We start from the raw sequence: 21,414 nt of genomic DNA, 5'->3' as shown, positions 1-21,414 counted from the left end.
CAGGTACCATTTAGCAAAACTAAAGGTTTCACGGAAACTATTATCAAGTCAAAACTGGTTTGACCGAAAATGTAGTTTTTCCGAAAGCAATGTACAGCTAAAAGGAAAATTTGGGCAGACTTGTAAAAAGTTGTTTACCCTAACAGGTGATTTGCCTGAATATGCCGTTTGGATGAAAAAGTAATTTGACTGAATATAGGGGAACTATTCCGATTTCCATCTCACTGAACATATATTCATCTCATCGCAAAACAAAGAAATACAACACCAATCTTGTCGCTTATTTTTGCTAACCCGCGTGTTCACTGGTGAAAAAATTCACAAAAATAAGAAACTAACCGTTTGGTAAAAAATGTGATTTTGTAGAAAGAGCCATTTGGCCCAAAAATGTACTTTCTGCAACCTTCCTAGAAAAGTGTTGTTCGGCTGAATTGATCATTTTGCCAAAAAGACGTTTTTTCGAATAGATAATTATGTTAGGGTTGGGTACGGTTGTTTTGCAGAAAGGACATTTTCGGGCCAAATTACCATCCCTACATTTATGGTCAAACTATTTTTGACCTGATAACAGTTTCAGATACACGTACAATCCGGCATAATGCCAAATCCCATCCCATTATAGATGGCTTTTGGCTTAAAAGCCAGTAAAGTAGAGAGGTTACAAAATTTTGTTCAACGGTCGTTTGACAATAGGCCTTTTCAACGTAAATATCATTAGGCCAAATGGATGGATATCTTGGAATAAATTACTCGTTCATTTATTGACATTTGGCCGTATAACCTGTTGGCCTAAACTATAGTTTCGGACAAATATTCCATTCTGCCAAACGACCATTTCAGCCAAACAACATTTTTGGGATGATGATCTATTCGGCCAAACGACCTGTTAGGTCAAACGACTATTTGGGCCAAATTAACAGTTCGGCCGTCTGTCGCTTTCGGCCAATGGGATTTACCAAGAATTTCTTATGGACAATACATAAGTCGTTCGATAACTGCAACATGTTTTCGTTTCAGTTAGCAAATGGCATTCGATAACTGCGACGCATTCTAGACGACAAACAATTGTCAGACGACGTCAGAATAGATGTGCACCTGATTGTTCAGTAGAGTGATTCAAATTTTGACTTTTTCGCTCCTCTATACTGACTTTTGCTGTTTTATTAATCCTCCTAAATTTTTAGCATCTTTGGATGTAACTAGACTGAGCACGCGCAGTTTGAAGTTTGTATGGAAATTACTCTAGAAATCGCCACCTAAGTGAAAAAGTGTTCCGTTTTGCGACCCGTTAACTATTCAATTCTAATCAACACAATGACGTCATATAATACTTTCCAACCTATAGAATCTATAGAAGCGAAGCGATCTGATTTTTTTAAGCAAAGTTATAAAGGAAACAAAAATGCTCATTATTGATATTGATGTTATTCTTTTATGTGTTAAACTGAATTTACCACGATTCAGTATTTCCTTAATAACTTATCTTGCAAGCATAGAATCGTTTCACAAGAAAAACGATCAGTTCCATTGCAAAATTTTCTATGTTGGCAATGAAGTCATATATTTTTAAAGCTTAATGAGCAACGTTGCGGAGCGGTTTCCCACAAAAATGATTGTTGTCATAGTATTTTTCATACAAACTTTAAACTGCGCGTCAATCTAGTTACATCCAAATAAGCTAAAAATTAAAGAGGATTCATAAAACAGCACATGTCATCGTTTAAGCATAGAGGAGCGAAAAAGTCAAAATTTGAATAACTATTGTTCAGCGCTATGTAGGTATCATCGACTTTGACATCGTTTTGAAGCTCAGCTGTCCGATAACTGCAAAACTGATGTAACTATCGAAATTAAATTACTTACAGTTATCAAACGTCTAATGTACAAAGAATTCCCCGTAGAAATTCAATAATTTTGAACAATCCTCCGCGGAAATTCTAAAGAAGTTTAAACTTACGGACAATTTCTCGTGAACATTCCAGAGAATTTTTCTTGAAAACTCCTTAGAGTCTCCCGCAGAAATTCTTAAGAATTTACTGTTTTATTGTTCGCCATGCCAAACTAGCCGTCTTTATTATTCTAGACTGAGAGAGCCAACTGTAAAACACCCACTCTCCTACAATTATCAAGAATTTTCTGTGAAAATTTCGAAGTATACCAACAGAAACTCAACAGGACCTTTTCGTAAATTTCTGAAGTTTTGCCTGTAAAAGTTGAGAACATTTTTTTGTGAAAATTCTGAAGTTTCTCATGTAAATTGCGACGATTTTTCTGCTGAAATTCCAAACAATTTTATTCCAAAACCCTTCTTTTGATTGATTGATTGCTCGAAAATATTTTCCAAATTTTGGAAAAACTTATAGATTTTTCTGGAGTAGTTAGTTAGATTTTTCATGCAAAATCGAAAAGATTCTTCTCTTAATGTCTTGAAAATATACCGAAAAAATGCAAAAAAAAATCTTAGCAAAACGTAATGAAAAAATCACCACGCCGATTCACGCCGCAGCCGCCGCCGGCAAAAATGGCTTTCGGCGTGACGCCGAAAACGCCGCCGCCGCCGACCAAAATTCTGACAAACGCCGCCGCCGACGAATATCGGACCGGCGCACACCTCTAGGTGTAATCCATATCTCGCACAATTGGGGAAGTTCCTTCATCAGTGCTGCCACCTGGAAAAGTTTAGAGAAAAAGTAGAATCATGGAAATTTGACATGGCATGATTTAGAAAATGAAAATTAAAATGTCTCTAGAACGTTATACAAATTTTTTTGTCAAACAATTTTTAGTTTTTGGGGTTAGAAATTCAAGAATCTTAAGCATTAACTGTTTATTCGAAAAAAAAATTAAAAATCGAGGTATCATGTCTATTTTGTGTGCTTTTAAAATTCTAACCCCGTAAACCAAGATTTTTTTGAGAAACGTCCTTAATTTTTGTTTTATAACAAAAATATACTTCATTTCCTATACCCCACTGTGTGAAATTTCAATGGTTCTACTTCGCAGTCAACATTGCGCAAGCATTTCTGGGTCCCAATGAGTAACATATCAGTATTGCTTTTTGCATTGAAACTTTTCGTTTCGTCACTGAAACCATTGACACTTGTCTTCAGCGACTGCTTCCGCGATAGAGCATTTGCACATTTGATACACTCATACATCTATATTGCTGTCAAAATGTGCATTTGACAATTAAATTTCCAGCTAAAAGCTCTATTTTTTGACACCGATGCACTCACACAACCAATCGACATCAGTTGTCAAAAAATCAGGAGTACCAACTTGACCACTATCTCCTTGTCGCCGAGTCTGGCGCTGAGTGCTCGGCGCGGAAACCCAAAGGTGGGAATAAAATTTTGGGGCTTATGCGCAATACTAGAAATTTTACTTGTCTGCAAAAACGTCGTCCTCCTGAGTTTTTCCATTCTGCTGCCATTCGAGTTGTGCCATTGTTCGTGTTAAGACGTGTATTTAGATATATTTTTATCGTCCCTAACATCACAAGCAGTAAGTCGATTTTCTTTTTAGTTTCAAACTGAAGAATTGAGCTAAATCTAAATCTAATGTGCAGCCCTTGGCTGGCCCATCTCCTAATTGTAAAATCGTTTATAAGTAACATGAAACATAGTTCTTAAAATATGACTGCGATTGGCGGTACGTGAAATAGAGAAACAGCATTTGGTGCAATAGTAATAATAAATACCGTGCGGGACCGAAATCCGTACAGCATCAAAATCCGTCCACCCCATGAGATATCAATAAATTAAAGAAGGTTAAAGGTAATTAATGTAGGAATAATTAATCTTATCCTGTTCAGATACTTGACAGTAAGCTTTTAGGGCATAGAATTGGAAAGCAGGCTTTGAAATAAAAACCACAAAAATCAAAAACAAATCTCCACCCACCAAACGCGGAGTTTGTGCCGCCATCTTGTTTTCGGGTATAGCATAATTGCACCAAAAGTAACTGTGTTTTAATTGCCAATTGCAAATCATTACATAAGATAAGCGGAATACAAATCGAAGGGATCGCTTTTCAAGGTGCATATCGAACTATTTACAGTAGTAGTTTAGTCAATCAGGCTGTTCCAATTTAAATATTTAGTTAAGAAATAGCTGTACGGATTTTGATCCTTTGATTCGAAATCCGTCCACGGTGGACGGATTTCGAGTCAGGAGTAGTTGATTTAATTCATTGTTTTATCATGTTTGTCTTAGTTTTTCATGAGTAAATGTGAAACACTTCAAAAGTAGAAGCCTTCATGCGCCTGTGTCAGTGACAAACGTTTTATTTATATTCGATTCCTATTTTGTAATGACTTTTTCATATACTAAGGTGCTTAAGTGTACGGATTTCGATGCCCCACGGTAACCAAATTTCAAACGTACGCTTCAGAGTTTCGCGGCGTTGTCGTTGCGTTATCGTTATAAGGCTTGCTGACGTTAATCATCTTTCTCTTGCACGCGGACGGAGGGGATAGGATTTGTTTTCATCGGGAAACGCTTCCGAAGCGTTTCCCGATGAAAACAAATCCTATCCATTCTGTGCGCGCACAAGAGAAAGATGATCAAATGTCAGCAAGCTCTATTGTCGGCGTAGCACCAACTTAGAATTCGGAAGTCGGGACTTCCGAACCGAACTTTCTTCCGAAGTATTAACTGTCAAACTAGTTGATGCGTTGTTTAGCGCATCTTTAGGCGAATCCAGCGCACTACTTCCGAAGTTGGGAAAGTTGCCTGTATCTGGAGAAAAATCCAACTTCGGTATAAAAAGCGAACGAAAATCTATACCAAATGATCAGTGTTCTCCAGTGATGGATAGTGGTCGAGAATCGTCAAGATTATTTTTTCCGATTACGTCAGCCGATAGTTTACAGGCAACTTGAAACGTCGTCCTTTTTTGTGTGTGTCTTTTTTGGAAAGATTTGCAGCCCTGGGCTGGCTCATCTCTTAATTGTAACATCGTTTATAAGTAGCATGAAACATAATTCTTAACATATAGCTGCGATTAGCTGTACGTGAAATAATGAAACAACATTCTGTGCAATGAAAGTGAAAAGAATCAAATTCCAAACGTATGCTTCAGAGCTTCGCAATTTGTCGTTACTTACAGGTCGTATGTTATCATTTAATGATAACAAAAAAAAACAAAAGCACGTGCTTCCCCGCGGGGGAGGTTCCATCATCAGTGCTGCCACCTGGAAAAGTTTAGAGAAAAAGTAGAACCATGGAAATTATAATAAATGGAAATTATAAATATAAAAATCGAGATATCATGTCTACTTTGTGTGCTTTTAAAATTCTAACCACGTAAACCAAGATTTTTTTGAGATAAGGACGTTTCTGTTTTATAACAAAAATATACATACTTCATTTCCTATACACGCTTAGTTCAGTTTACTTATTTATGGGTACTTGGTTCACCCATATTTAGGTATTATACGCATTACCTATATTATAGGTAAATCATACTGATAAAATCAGTAAAGTTTACTGATGTTATTAGTAAAGCGAGTTTACCTAAATATAGGTAATTTAACTTTACTCATATATGGGTGAAAAAATGATCTTGTTTTGTTTGTGATAGTATTTCTCGAACCTCCGAACCACACTTTTTAAATGAACATAAACTGTGAATCTTTCCTAAATAACACATTTGTGCAGGAAAACAATCCCAGCGTTAATTTCGGTGAGTATTTTGCCGGAAATTGTTGCACTCTCTATTTTAACGAAGCATAACCCTTTTCCATTTGTTCGTAGTTTTTTTGGAACATAAATAATCACCGGATCCCTACCAGCGGACCGGAAATGCAAGCGGAATCGGTCGAGACGGCAATTCCTTTCCAACTGAGTCGAGTGTTCGGTGCCGCTTGTTCCACGGCCGCTAGTTCTTGATGAGATTTTGTCAACACACTGTGAGATTCGTTGGCGCAGCGAACCACCCAGTTGACCGCTGCAAGAAGCGCAGCTGCAGCTCTGATTCGATGTCGGTTCCAGTATCATCCGGATAGCAGAGTTGAATTCAAAAGGTTGGTTATTCATGTATATTATATTATGATTATGGATTTTATTATCAATTATAATATTTTTAGATCTTTATGTATACCGAGATGCATACTGTGACTGGCCATTATTTCTATATTGATCCGGAGCTGGTAGATTACAGTTATAAATCCTTACTGTTAGCTGTTAGTGACGAGTCCAAGAAGCGGGGAGATGTTATCTCTAAGGATATTAATCATCTGAATTGTTGATGAATTCAAAGCAGGATGATGAATAATCCTCAGGTCATAAGGCATTCCCAAGAAGGAGGAAAAGCAAACAGATATTGAGAGTGAGCAGAGATAGGAATAAACCGAGGAAACAAAAAAATTCAATTTAATGAAGATGGACGAAAAGTTTAAACAGGTCCAAACGACGGAGTTGGTGAAGAACAACCGTCCGCGGAGTGGCTGAATAATAATTCGGATAAAGATATTGATTTGAAAGGTAAGTTATTTGATTACAATTTAATTTGCAATGGGATAATCATGGATTTCATTTTGATTTTAGATATGTTCCCGAACTTTGATGTGTCTGCTGCGAATGAAAGTTTGTTTCGCGTTATTAATCTGAAGCTGCCCCTGATGAATCTTTTATACAGCTGGTGCTGCTATACCATCATCCAAGGTGCCACAACATCTGGAATGGCATGTCGTTAAACTTGTGCCTTTATTATCCGCTAAGTGGTAATCCAGTTCCTGATGCGAGTGACGTTCGTTTCACCATACTGCACCGAACTTGCTGCTGATGGATATATTAGTACGTTCGTTCCAACAGGTGCCAACTAGCATCTGTTCCGATTTCGGTTCCGAACCTACATGCCACCATTCTTACAGTAATGTACTGTCAGGGATTCAACAACATTAATGATTTTATGTAAATAAATTATATAAATCAATCTCGAAATAAATAAAATAATTTGATCAATTTTATCCAACATGATTTTAAATTTCCGTAGCAAATTGGTTCACCTTCGGGTTCACCCATATTTGAGTCAATTTCACCTAAAATACCCAGGTAACCATTAAGCACTTTAATAAGCCTTATATAAACCATATATTAGCTTTTCAGTGCCTATAAGCTATATATTTGATTTTCAAGTGCTCATTGGCAGTATAAGCTTCAAGCAGTAAAAGAAGCCGTATATCGGTATATAACGCTTCGATGTAATGCTGACCAGCCCTGTTGATACAAGCCGAATAAGGGAACTATCAGTACCTATTTAGAGCTACAATCTATGACGTTTGAGTGAAATCAATAACAAAAATGCATAGAATTTCATAACCTGTCTCTTTTACTCGCATTTGAATCAGATTTTTTCAACCTGTGAAGAATGCTATCAAGTAATAATTATGAATTGTATATTGAAAGAGAACTGCAGCATATTTCAAAGAATGTGCCTGATGAACGATAGATAAGCTGTAGATTTAGTCTATACTGATATTTATTATTTGTCACTTAAAGAATGCATAAATACGAAAAACTTCCATGTAAGTTAATTACAGATTTACATTTTACATTTTACATTTTATTTACATTTTACTGCTACCTCGCCCTTGATATGAAGGCAAATCGAATCCTTCTGTTTATTTACCTTTCCCAGACATGCTGAATGCTTAATGCTGAGGTGGATCAGATGGTAACTCATCGGACAACCAAAATCAAATCCATCCACCAAACATAGCAAGCGTTCAAATCTGGAAATCAAATGTAATTAGCAAAAAAATTGAGCTCCAATCTGAAGAAAAAAGAAAGAACGAATTAAAATTGTAAATAAATATTTTTCGTTTCATTTTTTTCGTTCCATTCCCACTCGTCTAAAAATTTTGACATTTTTGTCATTGGCGTGGAAAAATAGATAGGGGCAAGCAGTATATCAGCCGAATTATTCGCCAAAAGCGGCTTTTGAGCAGCACTAATGCGTAATTTAGGGTTTGATAGCACTGTTGACCATGTTCTAAATACGACTATAGAACTGAATTAAAGTCATTTTTAACTGCTCAATGGTTACTTGGGTAGAATACCCATAAATAGGTAAACATGACCGATTCTGCCGTGAAGCACTTGTACTCAACACGTGATGAACTTATATGTAAAATAAAAAATCACAATAATAAAGCTTAAAAAAAAAAAAAAACTTGTACTCAAATATGGGTAAATGGCAATTCACCCATATTTAGGTATGTGCACTTTTTGGCGATTTTGGGTACTCTTCACCCATATTTGGGTGAACTGAAGTAAGCGTGTACCCCACTGTGTGAAATTTCAATGATTCTACTTTTTCTCTCGATGAAAGCTGGTGGTCTTCTCCTCCCCTATTAAAACCGACACCATCTCAATTCCCAAGCAACCAGAAGTTCGGATAAGAAGGGCTATTTTGGCTTAATCAGCTCTCATTTCAAGTAATTTTTTGTATGTAACGGAACTTTAAGTGAACTTTAAAGTTCCGTTAAGGATGCTTGGAACTTGATGTGAACCATAGTGGACCAATTAGTTTGGTTAAGAGTAAATTTAAGTAAAATCTGAACTTCTGGTTGCTTGGGTTATGATCACAGTTAGTAATCGTCACACTTTTAAACTGAGTTGTTCGTTTTAGCGAGAACAGCACAATATCTGTGTGTGCTCTCCAGCCAGATGGACACATACTTGTCTCGCAGTGTTGTATGTGAATCAGCAAATGCGCTCGTTCCACTCAGTTGAATATCGGCTTCTGTCCGTTCAAGATATTCGCGACTACGAAGGTAAATTAATTACGCACAGTCTGACAATTCCTTATGGGATTTTACTGGGGAGGAACAAGAAGAGATGATTGGCGGTCATGTTTCACACACAATCTGACAGATAGGAGGCATTACCTTCGAATTGCAGATCGATATTTTCCGGCAAGTGGAGCAGACATCATTCATCTGATCGCATTTGGCTTTGTTAATTTCCCATAAGAAGCAGATATACCGGCAGCAAAGTTTTAGGTGCGTGTAGTAAATGAAACCAAATTTTTGTTACAATTCGATTGGGTCCGGTCCGGGGTCGAGTATTTGCGTGCAGGAAAACCAAAGTTACAGTACTGGAAAAGCTCGTGATCGTTATAAGGCAGAGAGCAAAGCACCTTTTTCTATCTAATACTAATGACACACTGGTGGTATAAGTACCATGGTACACAAATCTTGAAATGAGTACCGTACCGATTATTGTCTTTATTAAAGATAGTCTTGGAATAATTTTCTTGTCCTCTTGTACCATGGTACAAGTACCACAGGTGTGTCCTTAGTATAAGGCGACCAAATTAATGTATCGTGAGCGCTTTGTTCATTTTTACATGAATTGCATTGGTTTTTGCCTTTCATCCTTCTCGTTTCTATTCTTCGCGACATTGAGAGGGGCAGACGTGTGAAAATCGTGTGACATCTCTCATTGAATTTGAGCAATTGCAGTACTGCCTGAGTATAGACGAATGCAAGTAAAAATAAGAAGAAGACACACGACGGTGTTAACTTTGACAGATCCCATAGCAGAGCATAGGGAGATCATTTTAAAATGCTTATAGGGTAATTGATCCGATAGTCATGGATGTTCCTATAGTTGCGGTAGTGTAGTTTTTGCCAAACATAAGGAATCAACGCAGCAACCCACATTGTGTATCAATTAGTTGACCTGTCATCAAGTAAGAGAAGTGAAAACAGTTTTGGATTTCCTAAAAAATCGGTAAAATAAATATCACTGAAATACGTTATTTCATTATCTGCTTTGTACCAATAGTTGCGGTAGTGTTCCTATAGTTGCGAGTCCCGTATGAAAACAATGAGATTCGTAGCTATAGGAACACGAATTAGAAAATATCGCAACTATTGGAACATTGCACCAATAATTGGAGGATTCATTTTAGGTAATAATGACAGGAGCTGCTGCAATCGGAACACTTTTTACTCAAAGTATAATAGATGAGTTTTTCAATGCACCATTTAGGTAAGCGAAATGAACCATAGTTTCTACGCAAGCGAACAAACGGTGGTTGATATGGCTTAGTTCCTCCACTATTGGGTCATTTACCCTTATAAATTCTAGACAAAATGTAATTAAAATCTGATTGATGTATGATACGGAAAAAGTTCTGAACTGTATGATAGATACATTTTTGAAAAATATTCAAAAAATTGAGATAGGCTTCCAGATATGTACTTCAGAACTTTTTCCGTACCGTACATCAATCAGATTTTAATTACATTTTGTCTAGAATTTATTATAAGCATTTAAAAATGATCTCCCTATGCTGTGCTGTAGGATCTGTCAAAGTTAACACCGTCGTGTGTCATCTTCTTATTTTTACTTGGATTCGTCTATCACCGTGTTTCAATTTAGTTATAGCCCAATGCAAGATCTCGACGTAACCTCACATATTTGACAGTACACAGTGCTTGTGTACAGGATGTTAGAATCTAAATCGATAAGCCGGAAATATAAATTCATGATTTCTGTTCAAAATCATTTTGATCCGTTTATTTCAGTAATATGCTTCGGTCCCATCATAAATCAATCACAGAAGACAACAATATTCTTAACAAATCACAAATCAGTTTTTCCGGAAGCTGCTCCAGAGACCAAGTCTCAGTAAACAGGCTCTGTGAACTGTCAAACTCAGGGGATCAATATTCGAGCAACGCCTAATAATATACTCTTTGTCATCAACAGAGTTTGTTACTGACACACGCACCTAGCGCCAAACCTTTATCAGAAACGGAACACAATATGACAAGAATCATTTGCCTTGCATGTTCTTATAATATTATTTCCGAAAATACGATGCTAATTTTGTAATCATTGTTCGATTCTCGAATATTTTCATAAAAGCAGAAACTATGATAGTATAAAACCGAAATTTGCTCTAGAAATAATGCGAAATAACGGGATGAAAAGTTAGCAACAAGATTCTCCTATTTTTTGCGGCTGACAAACATTTTCAGGTCTTTGTCATTATTATCCGAGTTATTATCTCCGACAAAAACAAAGCTTTGTCGCTGGTTCCTTTTGTCGCTTGTTTCGCATGCGTATTCCAAACAAAATGATTCCCTAATCCAACTACGTCATCATGCAGTAGGGTAGTGCGCTAATTCCCGTCGTAGTAGGTAGTGCTTGGTTTTCAAATCTTATTTATACGCTAGCCCAGCTACTGACTCTAACTATGTTGTATGTAACATGTATTTTGGAGTTCCTAGTTTTCATTGCGTAGTATTAACACAATTAACAAATCATGGTTTATTGAGAATCGGCAATCAAAAATATGCTTCATTTTTTTTTTAAATTTGTCTCACGAAAATTTGTTAACGTCCATGAGAATTTTCATTCGTTAATTCCAAAATTCGATTGATTGCTGTCAAAAAAATCTGTCGGTATTGGTTTGCTATTTCAAAAAGTACACCAAATTAGTTTTTTTATGCGGTATGTTACCGTGTTTATTCAAAATTACACAAATTAATTTAATATTGACCTGTTCTGAACATATTGTGTGTACATTGTGGAACATTGAGTAGAATATGTGTATGGAGGATGTTCGCGGTTAACCAAGAAATTCCTGAAGTGGATGCCTTCAAATCTACACGCGTAAGCTATGATCTATACCGTTATTGATTGATTTTGTTGTCGCTTGATTGGAATAACGTCTTATTTCACTTGATAGTTTAATATAGTTAAATTACTACACGTAGAACAAACGTAAACTTTTACGAACAAATTTTCAAATTTGATCTAGACTTTCTTTTGAAAAGGGCCAAACTTGTTTTACTGATTTTTTCAAATGGATATAATTGATAAACCACGTATCCTACAATAAAACATTGTATGGGTGACTATCGCAAAATCAGTCAAACTTTCTAATAAAGATATTGGAAAAATTCTAAATTGGGCCCTACATTGAAAAAAAAAATCAGTTTTAAAAATTAAAAGGCAATTTGCGAAAAAATGTCCCTTTCGATTTGAACGAAATTTTGTCTCAAGATGGATGATTATGTTCCCTACCAACCGTACATACATCGCAAGCTGGGCATTTTTAAGGGAAACAAGTTTTTCTAACAACAACTTTTTCTAGTATGAATTTCAGTGTCTTTAAAAAGTGTCAGTTTAAAAGAGATCCAAATTATTTTATCTACAGAAATGATCGTCTTGACAGCGCCTGTGGTGGGGTCGCCATTGTCATCAATAGACGTATCAAACATAAATTATTCTCTTCGTTCGAAACCAAAGTTTTTGAAACCTTGGGAGTTTCTGTTGAAACAAATTTTGGACAATTTTCCTTCATTGCAGCCTACTTGCCTTTTCAATGCAATGGGCAGCAAAAGAATTTGTTGAAAGCTGATCTTCAAATTCTGACTCGCAACAAATCAAAATTCTTCGTAATTGGTGACTTCAATGCCAAACACCGTACATGGAATAATGCTCAAAGCAATTCTAACGGCAAAATTTTATTTGAAGATTGTTCTGCGGGATATTATACTATTCAATATCCCAATGGACCAACTTGTTTTTCTTCCAATTGAAATTGCTTTAGTTTTAACGGATTCATGTCAGCTGTATGGCGAATTGGTAATTCATGCTGACTTGGACTCCAATCACCTTCCTGTGGCGTTTGAATTTTCACAAGAAGCTATCTATAATCCAATCAGCTTCACTTTTAATTATCATAGAGCTGATTGGGATTTATATAAAACGTATATCGATAGGAATTTTGATGTTTATATTCCTCTCGATACCAAAAGTGATATTGACAATTGACAAATTCAACTCCATTATTATTGTCAATTATTAATTGACGACGATCTTCAGCTACTGATCCGTCTTAAAAAATGTGAGAAGAAGGCACTACCAAAGAACTCGCGATCCCGCGTTGAAAGTTATTTGGCGAGATTTGCAAAATGAAATTAAAAAACGTTTCGCTATTCTGAGAAATACCAACTTTGAGAATAATGTCTCGAAGTTGGATCCCAGTTCGAAACCCTTTTAGAAATTAACAAAAATTCTTAAAAAACCTCCGCCAATTCCAGCGCTTTAAAAGGGAAATAAAATTTTATTACATGGCGAAAAGGCTCAAAAACTTGCTCAGCAGTTCGAGAGTGCCCATAATTTTAGTGTAGGTCTCACTAGTCCAATTGAGGATCAGGTTACACGGAGCTTCGAAGACATTCTCAATCAAGAGAATGTTTTTGACCCTTCGTTGGGAACTAATTTGGATGAAGTGAGATCTATTACTAGAACATTTAAAAATATGAAAGTCCCGGGTGATGATGGTATTTTCTACATACTTATCAAAAAACATCCTGAGAGCTCTTTATCCTTTTTGGTTAATATATTTAACAAATGTTTTCAATTGGCATACTTCCCAGATAAATGGAAAAACGCCAAAGTTGTTCCTATTTTGAAGCCGGACAAAAATCCAGCTGAGGCTTCTAGTTATCGCCCAATCAGTTTGCTTTCTTCAATAAGCAAAATGTTTGAAAAGATTATTTGAAATAGAATGATGGTTCATATTAATGACAATTCTATTTTTGCTGATGAGCAATTTGGTTTTCGCCATGGGCATTCAACCACTCATCAGTTATTAAGAGTTACGAACTTAATTCGGCTCAACAAATCTGAAGGATATTCGACAGGAGTTGCTCTTCTTGATATAGAGAAAGCATTTGACAGTGTTTGGCATGAAGGTTTGATTGTAAAATTGATGAATTTTAATTTTCCTCTGTACATCATTAAACTGATCCAAAATTATTTATCAGATCGCTCACTGCAGGTAAACTATCAAAATTCTAAATCTGATAGATTACCTGTAAAGGCGTGTCCCCCAAGGTAGCATACTGGGGCCCATATTGTATAACATTTTTACTTCTGACTTACCTGATTTACCACCAGGGTGTCAAAAATCTTTGTTTGCAGATGACACGGGCCTTTCAGCCAAAGGGCGAAGCCTTCGTGTCATTTGTAGTAGATTGCAAAAAAGTTTGGATATTTTCTCCACTTACTTGCAAAAATGGAAAATTTCCCCGAATGCTTCCATAACTCAGCTTATAATTTTCCCACATAAGTCGAGAGCTTCTTATTTGGAACCTTCTAGCAGACATATTGTCACTATGAATGGGGTTCCAATTAATTGGTCTAGCGAAGCTAAATATTTAGGACTTCTGCTAGATCAAAAATTAACTTTTAAAAATCACATTGAAGGCTTTCAAGCCAAATGTAACAAATGTATTAAGTGTCTATATCCACTTATAAACATAAAATCAAAACTTTGTCTTAAGAACAAACTTTTGATTTACAAACAAATTTTTAGACCTGCCATGTTGTATGCTGTGCCAATATGGACTAGTTGCTGCAATACCAGAAAGAAGGCACTTCAGAGAATGTAGTTCAAGTTGAAAACATTGTAATTCCTACATGGTTCAATTCAACCAAAGGAAAAAAAATCTAACTGCCAGAGGCAATTGAAATGTATTAATAATAACTAAAAATATGACATAGCAAATAAGGATGATAGTGTTAAGAAAACACGGAACACCTACACAGAAAAAAAAATCCATGGTAACAATTACTATTTTGTAGACTACGCCATGTTTTTAAAACAACCACAAATTTTCAGTTAAATTAACCATGCATTCGGACAAATTCACCACTAATTCAGTTCATGTAACAACATTCCACCACGACCACAGTTGATTTTTACTGCGCGCATGGTAAAATCAAACGGGTTTGTTGTCTGCTGAAAATCGTCGGTGCGTATTCTTAAATTAACCCTCGAAATGGTAGTTTCAACCGCAACATTTTTTTGCGTGTAGTCTAAGAGATGAATGCATGTATTAGATAATTAACAAATAAAATTAGTTAAAAAAAGAAAAAAAAACAAGTATCAGCAATCCGGGAACGACGGATTTCCTAAAGTGTAGCACAAAGTCAGGCCTGGAACGAGTTCGATACATTCATTGCGATTCATAACAACACCTACCAGTTTTTCATAATCTGAACGTCTAAATCGATGTATTAAACATTTGCGGTTGTAAATAAGCATTTAATAAAAATAATAAAATACTTTTATTTTGAATTTCTTTTCATGCATCACAAAAACAAAACAATTAGGGTTTCTTACCCCATTCCCGGCCTAACATGCGTACGACTGCATTATTCAATTGATATTTATGACAGGAAGCAACTTTTCCTGAATTTTGTGGGCTGTATAATACTGCATTGGGTTTCACTTCTGCTTAAAAAATAGCTATTCGTGCTAAATATCGTTCAAAAAAGCTTTTATTTGATTTAAATTAACGAGGTGCAGCTCTCATTTCAGTCCTAGCGATTTCCATTCCGGCATATCATAAAACCAGTTCCCGGCCTAAGCAAAATTTTACTCAATCTCTCAACATTTTTCTCTCATTCTCTCTCGGGACGGTAGAAAATGCGACGTAAACAAAAATATGCACGTTCCACGACAACAAGATGCCAGATGGTATCATTCATAATCATTTTTATTTGGTTGAGAAGATATATTTACTCATCCAATTTTTTTCCAAATACTTAAAAACAATATTTTTTTCACCTTTTGAAATCGAGAAAATTATAAATAACATGATAGCGTCAACGTATTAGACAGTTTTCCTATTAACGATGCAGGATCATTTTCATACACCTAGTCTTTTGGCAGCACGGTGCGGCTAGAAGTTTTTGGGCCGAGGTGATTTTTTGTTCGGTTTGAGAATATATTTTTAAATGTATTCTAATTATGTTTATATAAGTTCTAGTGATACGTTCTAGTGATTAGATTGAAGTGCGTGTGTTAAGCATTATGGTGTGTTGATTAAAAGCTTGAAGCAATGATTGTAACGAGCACTAGGGCGAGTTTCAGGTAGGTGTTTATTTGATGATACCGTTTTGTAAAAGTGAAAAGAATCACTCCGGCTCAGTGGTGTCACAGAGAGCAGACATACAAGTCCGTTACCAGTCGTGTGTAAGGAATTTAACGGACATTTTGAAACGCAACACAAGTGGCAATCTCGTGGAGGCGCTGGCATCGCATAGTTTCTCTCATCAAGAAGCTGTCAAAATTTTAGGTGCCAACACTCACCATAAACATAAACAACAGATACTCCTCCTCACACTGGTTTTGATTCCATATGTGATGTTTGTTTCTCACACTAACGCAAGCGATTTCTCTGCCATCATGGAGCGCATGGTTTGTTTTGTGACCCTTTCCATTAGCCACAGCCAGCAGCGAAGCACTAGAAGATGTAAAGGCCATAATTTGTGCTCACACTTTAAGGTCACTCCTGACGGAATCCAAGTTTCAATGTGCTCGCGTTTTCGGGGGCACGCCACTCGATACGGAAGCAACGCACAACTGTCAACGACGCAGCAAAACTAAATCAACAAAATGACAGTTGTGCGTTGTTCCGTATCGAGTGGCGTGCCCCCGAAAACGCAAGCACGTTGAAACTTGGATTCCGTTAGGAGTGACCTTAAGTTTATTTCGCTGGAAATCAGACAGCATTGGAATTTCATTAAATCAGCTTCACAATTAATTTTCTACTTTTTTCATTGCTACTAATGACATTGATAGAAAATATTTTACTTCTCATAGAAATTGCAATCAATCAGAAGAATAAAGCTGATGCTGAAATCACAGTTAACTGGACATACTTCAGTAAATCATTTTGCTGTAAATAGAATTCAGATTTTGGTGTGCAAATATATTCATGATTTTTCAATTATTCATGCCCCGTCTAGTCTTTCAATTCACGTTATGCATAGAAATATAACTGTTTTAGAACAATATCTCTCTTCGACAGTAGTTAAAACTTTTATAAGCATATAATTTTTCACCAATATGAGAAGTGGCTTGATTAGCAGAAACTCTACTTGAATGTTTGAAGGTACGAAAAAGTGCTTGGCAAAAAATATTTTTTACCTTGTTGGTTCCATAGTGCCTGAAACATAAACATCAACAGTTATCACGTGCTGGAAGATGCGGCAAGCTTGGTATCATTCTGGCGCGCAATGTTTGTTTGATGCAATATGACAGCTAGTACGCTTGTCGCCACGAAAGACACCTAGCGCCACCAAACGACGTATTGCCACAGTCAGTATTCTAACGTACTTTGATTTACACAACTTTTCGAGTAAAATTTGTTCTAGCCTGGATGTCTGTTATCTGTAGTGGTGTGGCATCGGAGAGCGAGATTTTGAAATCTACATTTTTATTTTCTACAATTGGATCAATTAGGAGTAAAACAAGTGATTGAAAAATATTGAGTATTGTGAAAAATAAATGGGAGACTTTTTAAAAATTATCAATCATAAACCTACGGCTTCCAAACAGTATGAATCATTAGTTTTCTGTGCAGTGAGCCGGGAACCGGGTCCATAGGCCCAAGTAGTGATTTACCCTACGAACAAACATAATCTATCAACCATAAGCCATTCCTAAATAAGCTAAGCAAGTATAAAGCTAATTTATACTAGCAAACGAATTTCTTAAAGTTATACTAACCCGGTATTCTTAGATAGAATACTAGCTTGAGGTCAACCAGGCGAATAGCCATTTAGAATGACTTTTAATCTACAGCAACAGTTCGCTAACTGGGCGCTTTTTAACTGGACTGCTTTTTAACTGGGCGTTCGCTAACTGGGCCAAAGCCCAGTTAAAAAGCAGTTATCCGTCAAAAAACAAAAACAAACACTAGGCTGCGAGGGGAGTCTAAATGGTATATTGTTGTCGTTCCATGTAAAACATTGATCATAACAATGCATCGTAAATCCCCTCGACAGCCCAGTTAAAAAGCGACGCTCGTTAACTGGACTGATGTTTTAGCCCAGTTAGCGGATGGATGCTGTAATTAGTATAGATTTTTTCCAGAGCGTAGATTTTCTTTCGTCGCACGGATAACGTAGGTAATTGTGCAAAAAGTCTCAGTCTCAAAGTTAAATTTGACTGTATTTCAAGTAAGTTACAGCGGAATGCAATTTAAATGAATGCAGATCGTAGCATACACTTTTTTCTATCTCCTCAGATGATTAGTTCATTATGTTAGTTTACGATTCGCGAGTATTTAGTGATTTAGAATTTGATAAGACGGATACTAGCGCCTTGGACGAATTATTGCATAACCCTACTCTATTACTATCAGTAGCAAAGTCATTCTTTTCTCTTTTTTGAATATTTCAGATTCCAGTAAGAGGCTTTTGGTAAAAAACCGTTCCATTACCAGCAGACAGTTCTAGTGGTAGGCTGGAGTCAGGATGCCCTCCATTCATCAGGTTTGAACATATTTTTTCGTATATTTTTCACACTACTTACAACTGGTAGAAAGAGTCTTAATGAAGCGAGGGGAGGGTATTCAGTGAAATTGTCAATTTCTACCTTGGTTAATGAAAGCCCGCATAATTATTAACCATAAGCGAATCATTACTCAGATTGTTTGTGACCATAAATAATAATAACCCTACTGTTTTGATTGCTGTTCATAATTAAGATACACTAACCTCTCCGTAAATGGTACTTACAGTATGATATGTTGTGATTGCCAAATCGACTATACGGGTAATGGGCGGTTAAGTATAATAACAATATAAAAAAGGGCATTTTCCAGAACATTTTTTTCTTAACACACCACGTGGTATGGCCCACTTCTAATCCATGTTTAAGATGTGAACAATATGGGATGTAAGTCGCATACCGTAGAATGAAATGAGAAAAATCGACAAACCGTATCCTTTATCTTCTATTAGAAAAAGCATTTGGAAATTTCTCCCAGTCCGGCATATTAAATAAAAACACTTGCTTTTTACATTCACATTGTATTTACATTTTTCTCGATATTTTTACACTATATGCATCGTTTTCCGGGTTTTTACGATCAATTGAAAGTTTGCCAGCAAGTTTGTCACTTTGTCTATGCTTGGTCATCCAGGAAGCCATATCCAATATAATATTCAATACAATGTTGACCTGCAAAACGAGTTGGAGGGAATTGACTTGATTATAAGTTTATTTGTTTATTTGTGTATTCTAATTCAGCTGACAAAAATAGTCTCAATGAATAAAACTTTATTTAAAATTGAACTAATTAGTCACGATAAACAATACGGTAAATGTCAAGTAATCGCTGTCGTATTGCGTCAGTTGATAAATGGAAATCGAACACATGATAAAACTCGTTGAAGCGACGGCAAATAAATCGAATCGGCTCATACAGGGCATAGTTTCTGTGTAGTTGTTCCAAGAACAGGAAGTCGCGTTGACGAAGCGTTCTCTCAGGTGCATACATGTTCAGCTGTGCCAGCAATGCCGGACAGTCGATGTAACCCGAAAGCAGTTTTCCGGCGAATACAACTTGTGCAACTTTTCGTCTCTCTTCGAGCGGTTCAATGTTCAAGCAAGAGACGACAACGGTGTTCATACGGTGGAAGGTTTGATGCGTCACGCCCACGCTTAAGGCTCAAGACTCCATCACAATGTTTTGAAAATTGATGACTCTATCACTTGTTTGTAATAGTGATGCAATTGGTACGGAAAAGTGCAGCAGCGATAAATAAAATGTTGTTTACAACTGCGGTGGGTGGAAATGGGGTGGTAAAAATATGTCAGCTGATGCATAATGTTGCCAGACTTGACGAATTGTTTATTTTATATCATAAGACATGTTCATGGTGTATCAAATATATGGGTATTTATCGGTTTAATTTTTTTTATACACCACTTGGAATGAAATATACGCTTACGTAACATGTTTAAATATTTATTTTTGGTTTTATTGTTCAATCCGACAAACAGCAATGATTTTTTCCAATAAATAAATCTGGCAACGGCGAAGAGATGATTATTTTCTTGTGTATGCACATCTTTGTTTGCGTGTTGGCTGGCGTATACGTTGTATTGTTCGGATTGAATAAAGTTGCATCGCGTAGTTTTTGTACTCACCATTTCACTTATTGCGCTACTGAATTTGAGTCTTCCGCATTTTATTGCATTCACAATACGGTCGTCAAATTTGTCTCCCACTTCGATTTTTGCAAAGCAGTTTTCAACAGTTTTTGGGCGTGAAGTGAATTAATTGGTAGTCAAGGTTGACGAAAAATGTGAAACTCAGTTAGTGAATATGTTTTAGGAGTTAAAATCAAAGAAACAATGGGAAAAGATCCAGTGAAAAATCAAGTGAGTGTGTATGTGTTCGATCCGAACGTTCGAATGTTAGTATGCGTTCGATGAACAAACGAATATCGACCTAGGAAAAAGGCAGTTTTCATCGTTTTTCCAGCAATTCCTCAGTAATTGCTAATTTTGATAAGTGAAAAATTAATATGGAAATGCCATGAATATATTATGATAGAGGGTAATGTACTGTCGATGCTCTTTCGGTTATACGATAAGAAATACACGTTTGCTCTCAAGCTCGTCTGGGATACAACTGAACTCAGTTTCTTTATTTCAAGGTAAATAACAACACAAAGGTATGACTTCGATAGGGTTACCAAATAACAAGATAAATAAGTATTAGTCAAATATATATATGAATCTTGGTTCATGTGGGATACTACATTCCTCCTTTTCTTTATACTAAACAATTGAATTCACTTTGTAATCCTCGAGGTATGGTGGTCTCCTGATGGATCGTCGAATACGGGAACTGGCTGAACCCATTGGATCATCCACCGCTCGGTTAGGCGTAGGTCCACAGTCTTGAGGTTCATGGCTCTGTTGAGATTCGGAGCTACCATTTTCATTTCTTTCATCGGTTCCTATTTCTGGCACGGAGAGCTTCTTGAGGTGGGAGACATTTCTATGAATGATTCTCCCCGATTCAGATGACTTTAGACTTCGACAAACAACAATGTATTCTTCGGAATCAAACATCGTTGATAATTTATTGTCTTTCTGAACGCGTTTCGTTACTACTGTTTCACCTTCTGCCAGATCATCCGGCTTCGCTCTGCGTCGTTTATCACTGTACTCGGCACCTTTCATCTTGTTGACATGATCATAATCTCGAATTTCCTCTAATATGTAATTGTTTTTCGTCATAAGCCCAGGCAATTTGTCCTTAAGTTTTCTGCCAAATAACAAACTCGATGGAGCTACTCCGGTTGTCATAAGTACATAAGTATAAACGTTCTGAGGTCCCACTGCCAATCTGATCCAGTTGTTTCTTGACTGATTTTTAATCTTTTACCGATGGTGCCATTTAGTCTTTCGACCTCTCCATTGGCTTGTGGCCAGTAGGGTGTGGTTTTTATGTGCTCAATGCCGAATTGGTTACAGAATGCATTAAATTCAGCACTTATGAATTGCGGACGGTTATCCGTTTTGATCGACTCCGGCATTCCAAACCGGCAAAATGTTTCGTGCAAAGCT

At 36.5% G+C, this 21,414-nt stretch overlaps 1 protein-coding gene across 7 annotated transcripts in view; it reads left to right on the top strand.

Moving 5' to 3' along the window:
* Window positions 1–3,141: 3,141 nt before the first annotated feature.
* Window positions 3,142–21,414, top strand: part of LOC134207642 (uncharacterized) — a 65,392-nt gene continuing 47,119 nt past the window's right edge. For 5 of the 7 annotated variants that reach the window (XR_009978393.1, XR_009978396.1, XR_009978395.1 and 2 more), the window contains exons 1-2: window positions 3,142–3,504; window positions 18,229–18,320. Coding sequence is in view for 2 of the 7 variants with exons in the window: in XM_062683397.1 (XP_062539381.1) it covers window positions 18,303–18,320 (18 nt within the window). In the remaining 5 variants the exon portion in view is untranslated. Of the gene's footprint in view, window positions 3,505–5,583; window positions 5,686–5,756; window positions 6,026–6,088; window positions 6,486–6,548; window positions 6,919–18,228; window positions 18,321–21,414 lie in introns of those variants that run through there. The other 2 variants (XR_009978392.1, XR_009978394.1) reach the window with 2 other exon arrangements.

This window comes from Armigeres subalbatus, chromosome 1, assembly GCF_024139115.2.
Source record: "Armigeres subalbatus isolate Guangzhou_Male chromosome 1, GZ_Asu_2, whole genome shotgun sequence".
NCBI lineage: Eukaryota > Metazoa > Arthropoda > Insecta > Diptera > Culicidae > Armigeres > Armigeres subalbatus.
Note: the sequence above shows the minus strand (reverse complement) of the source record. Positions and strands in the feature narration are given on the sequence as shown.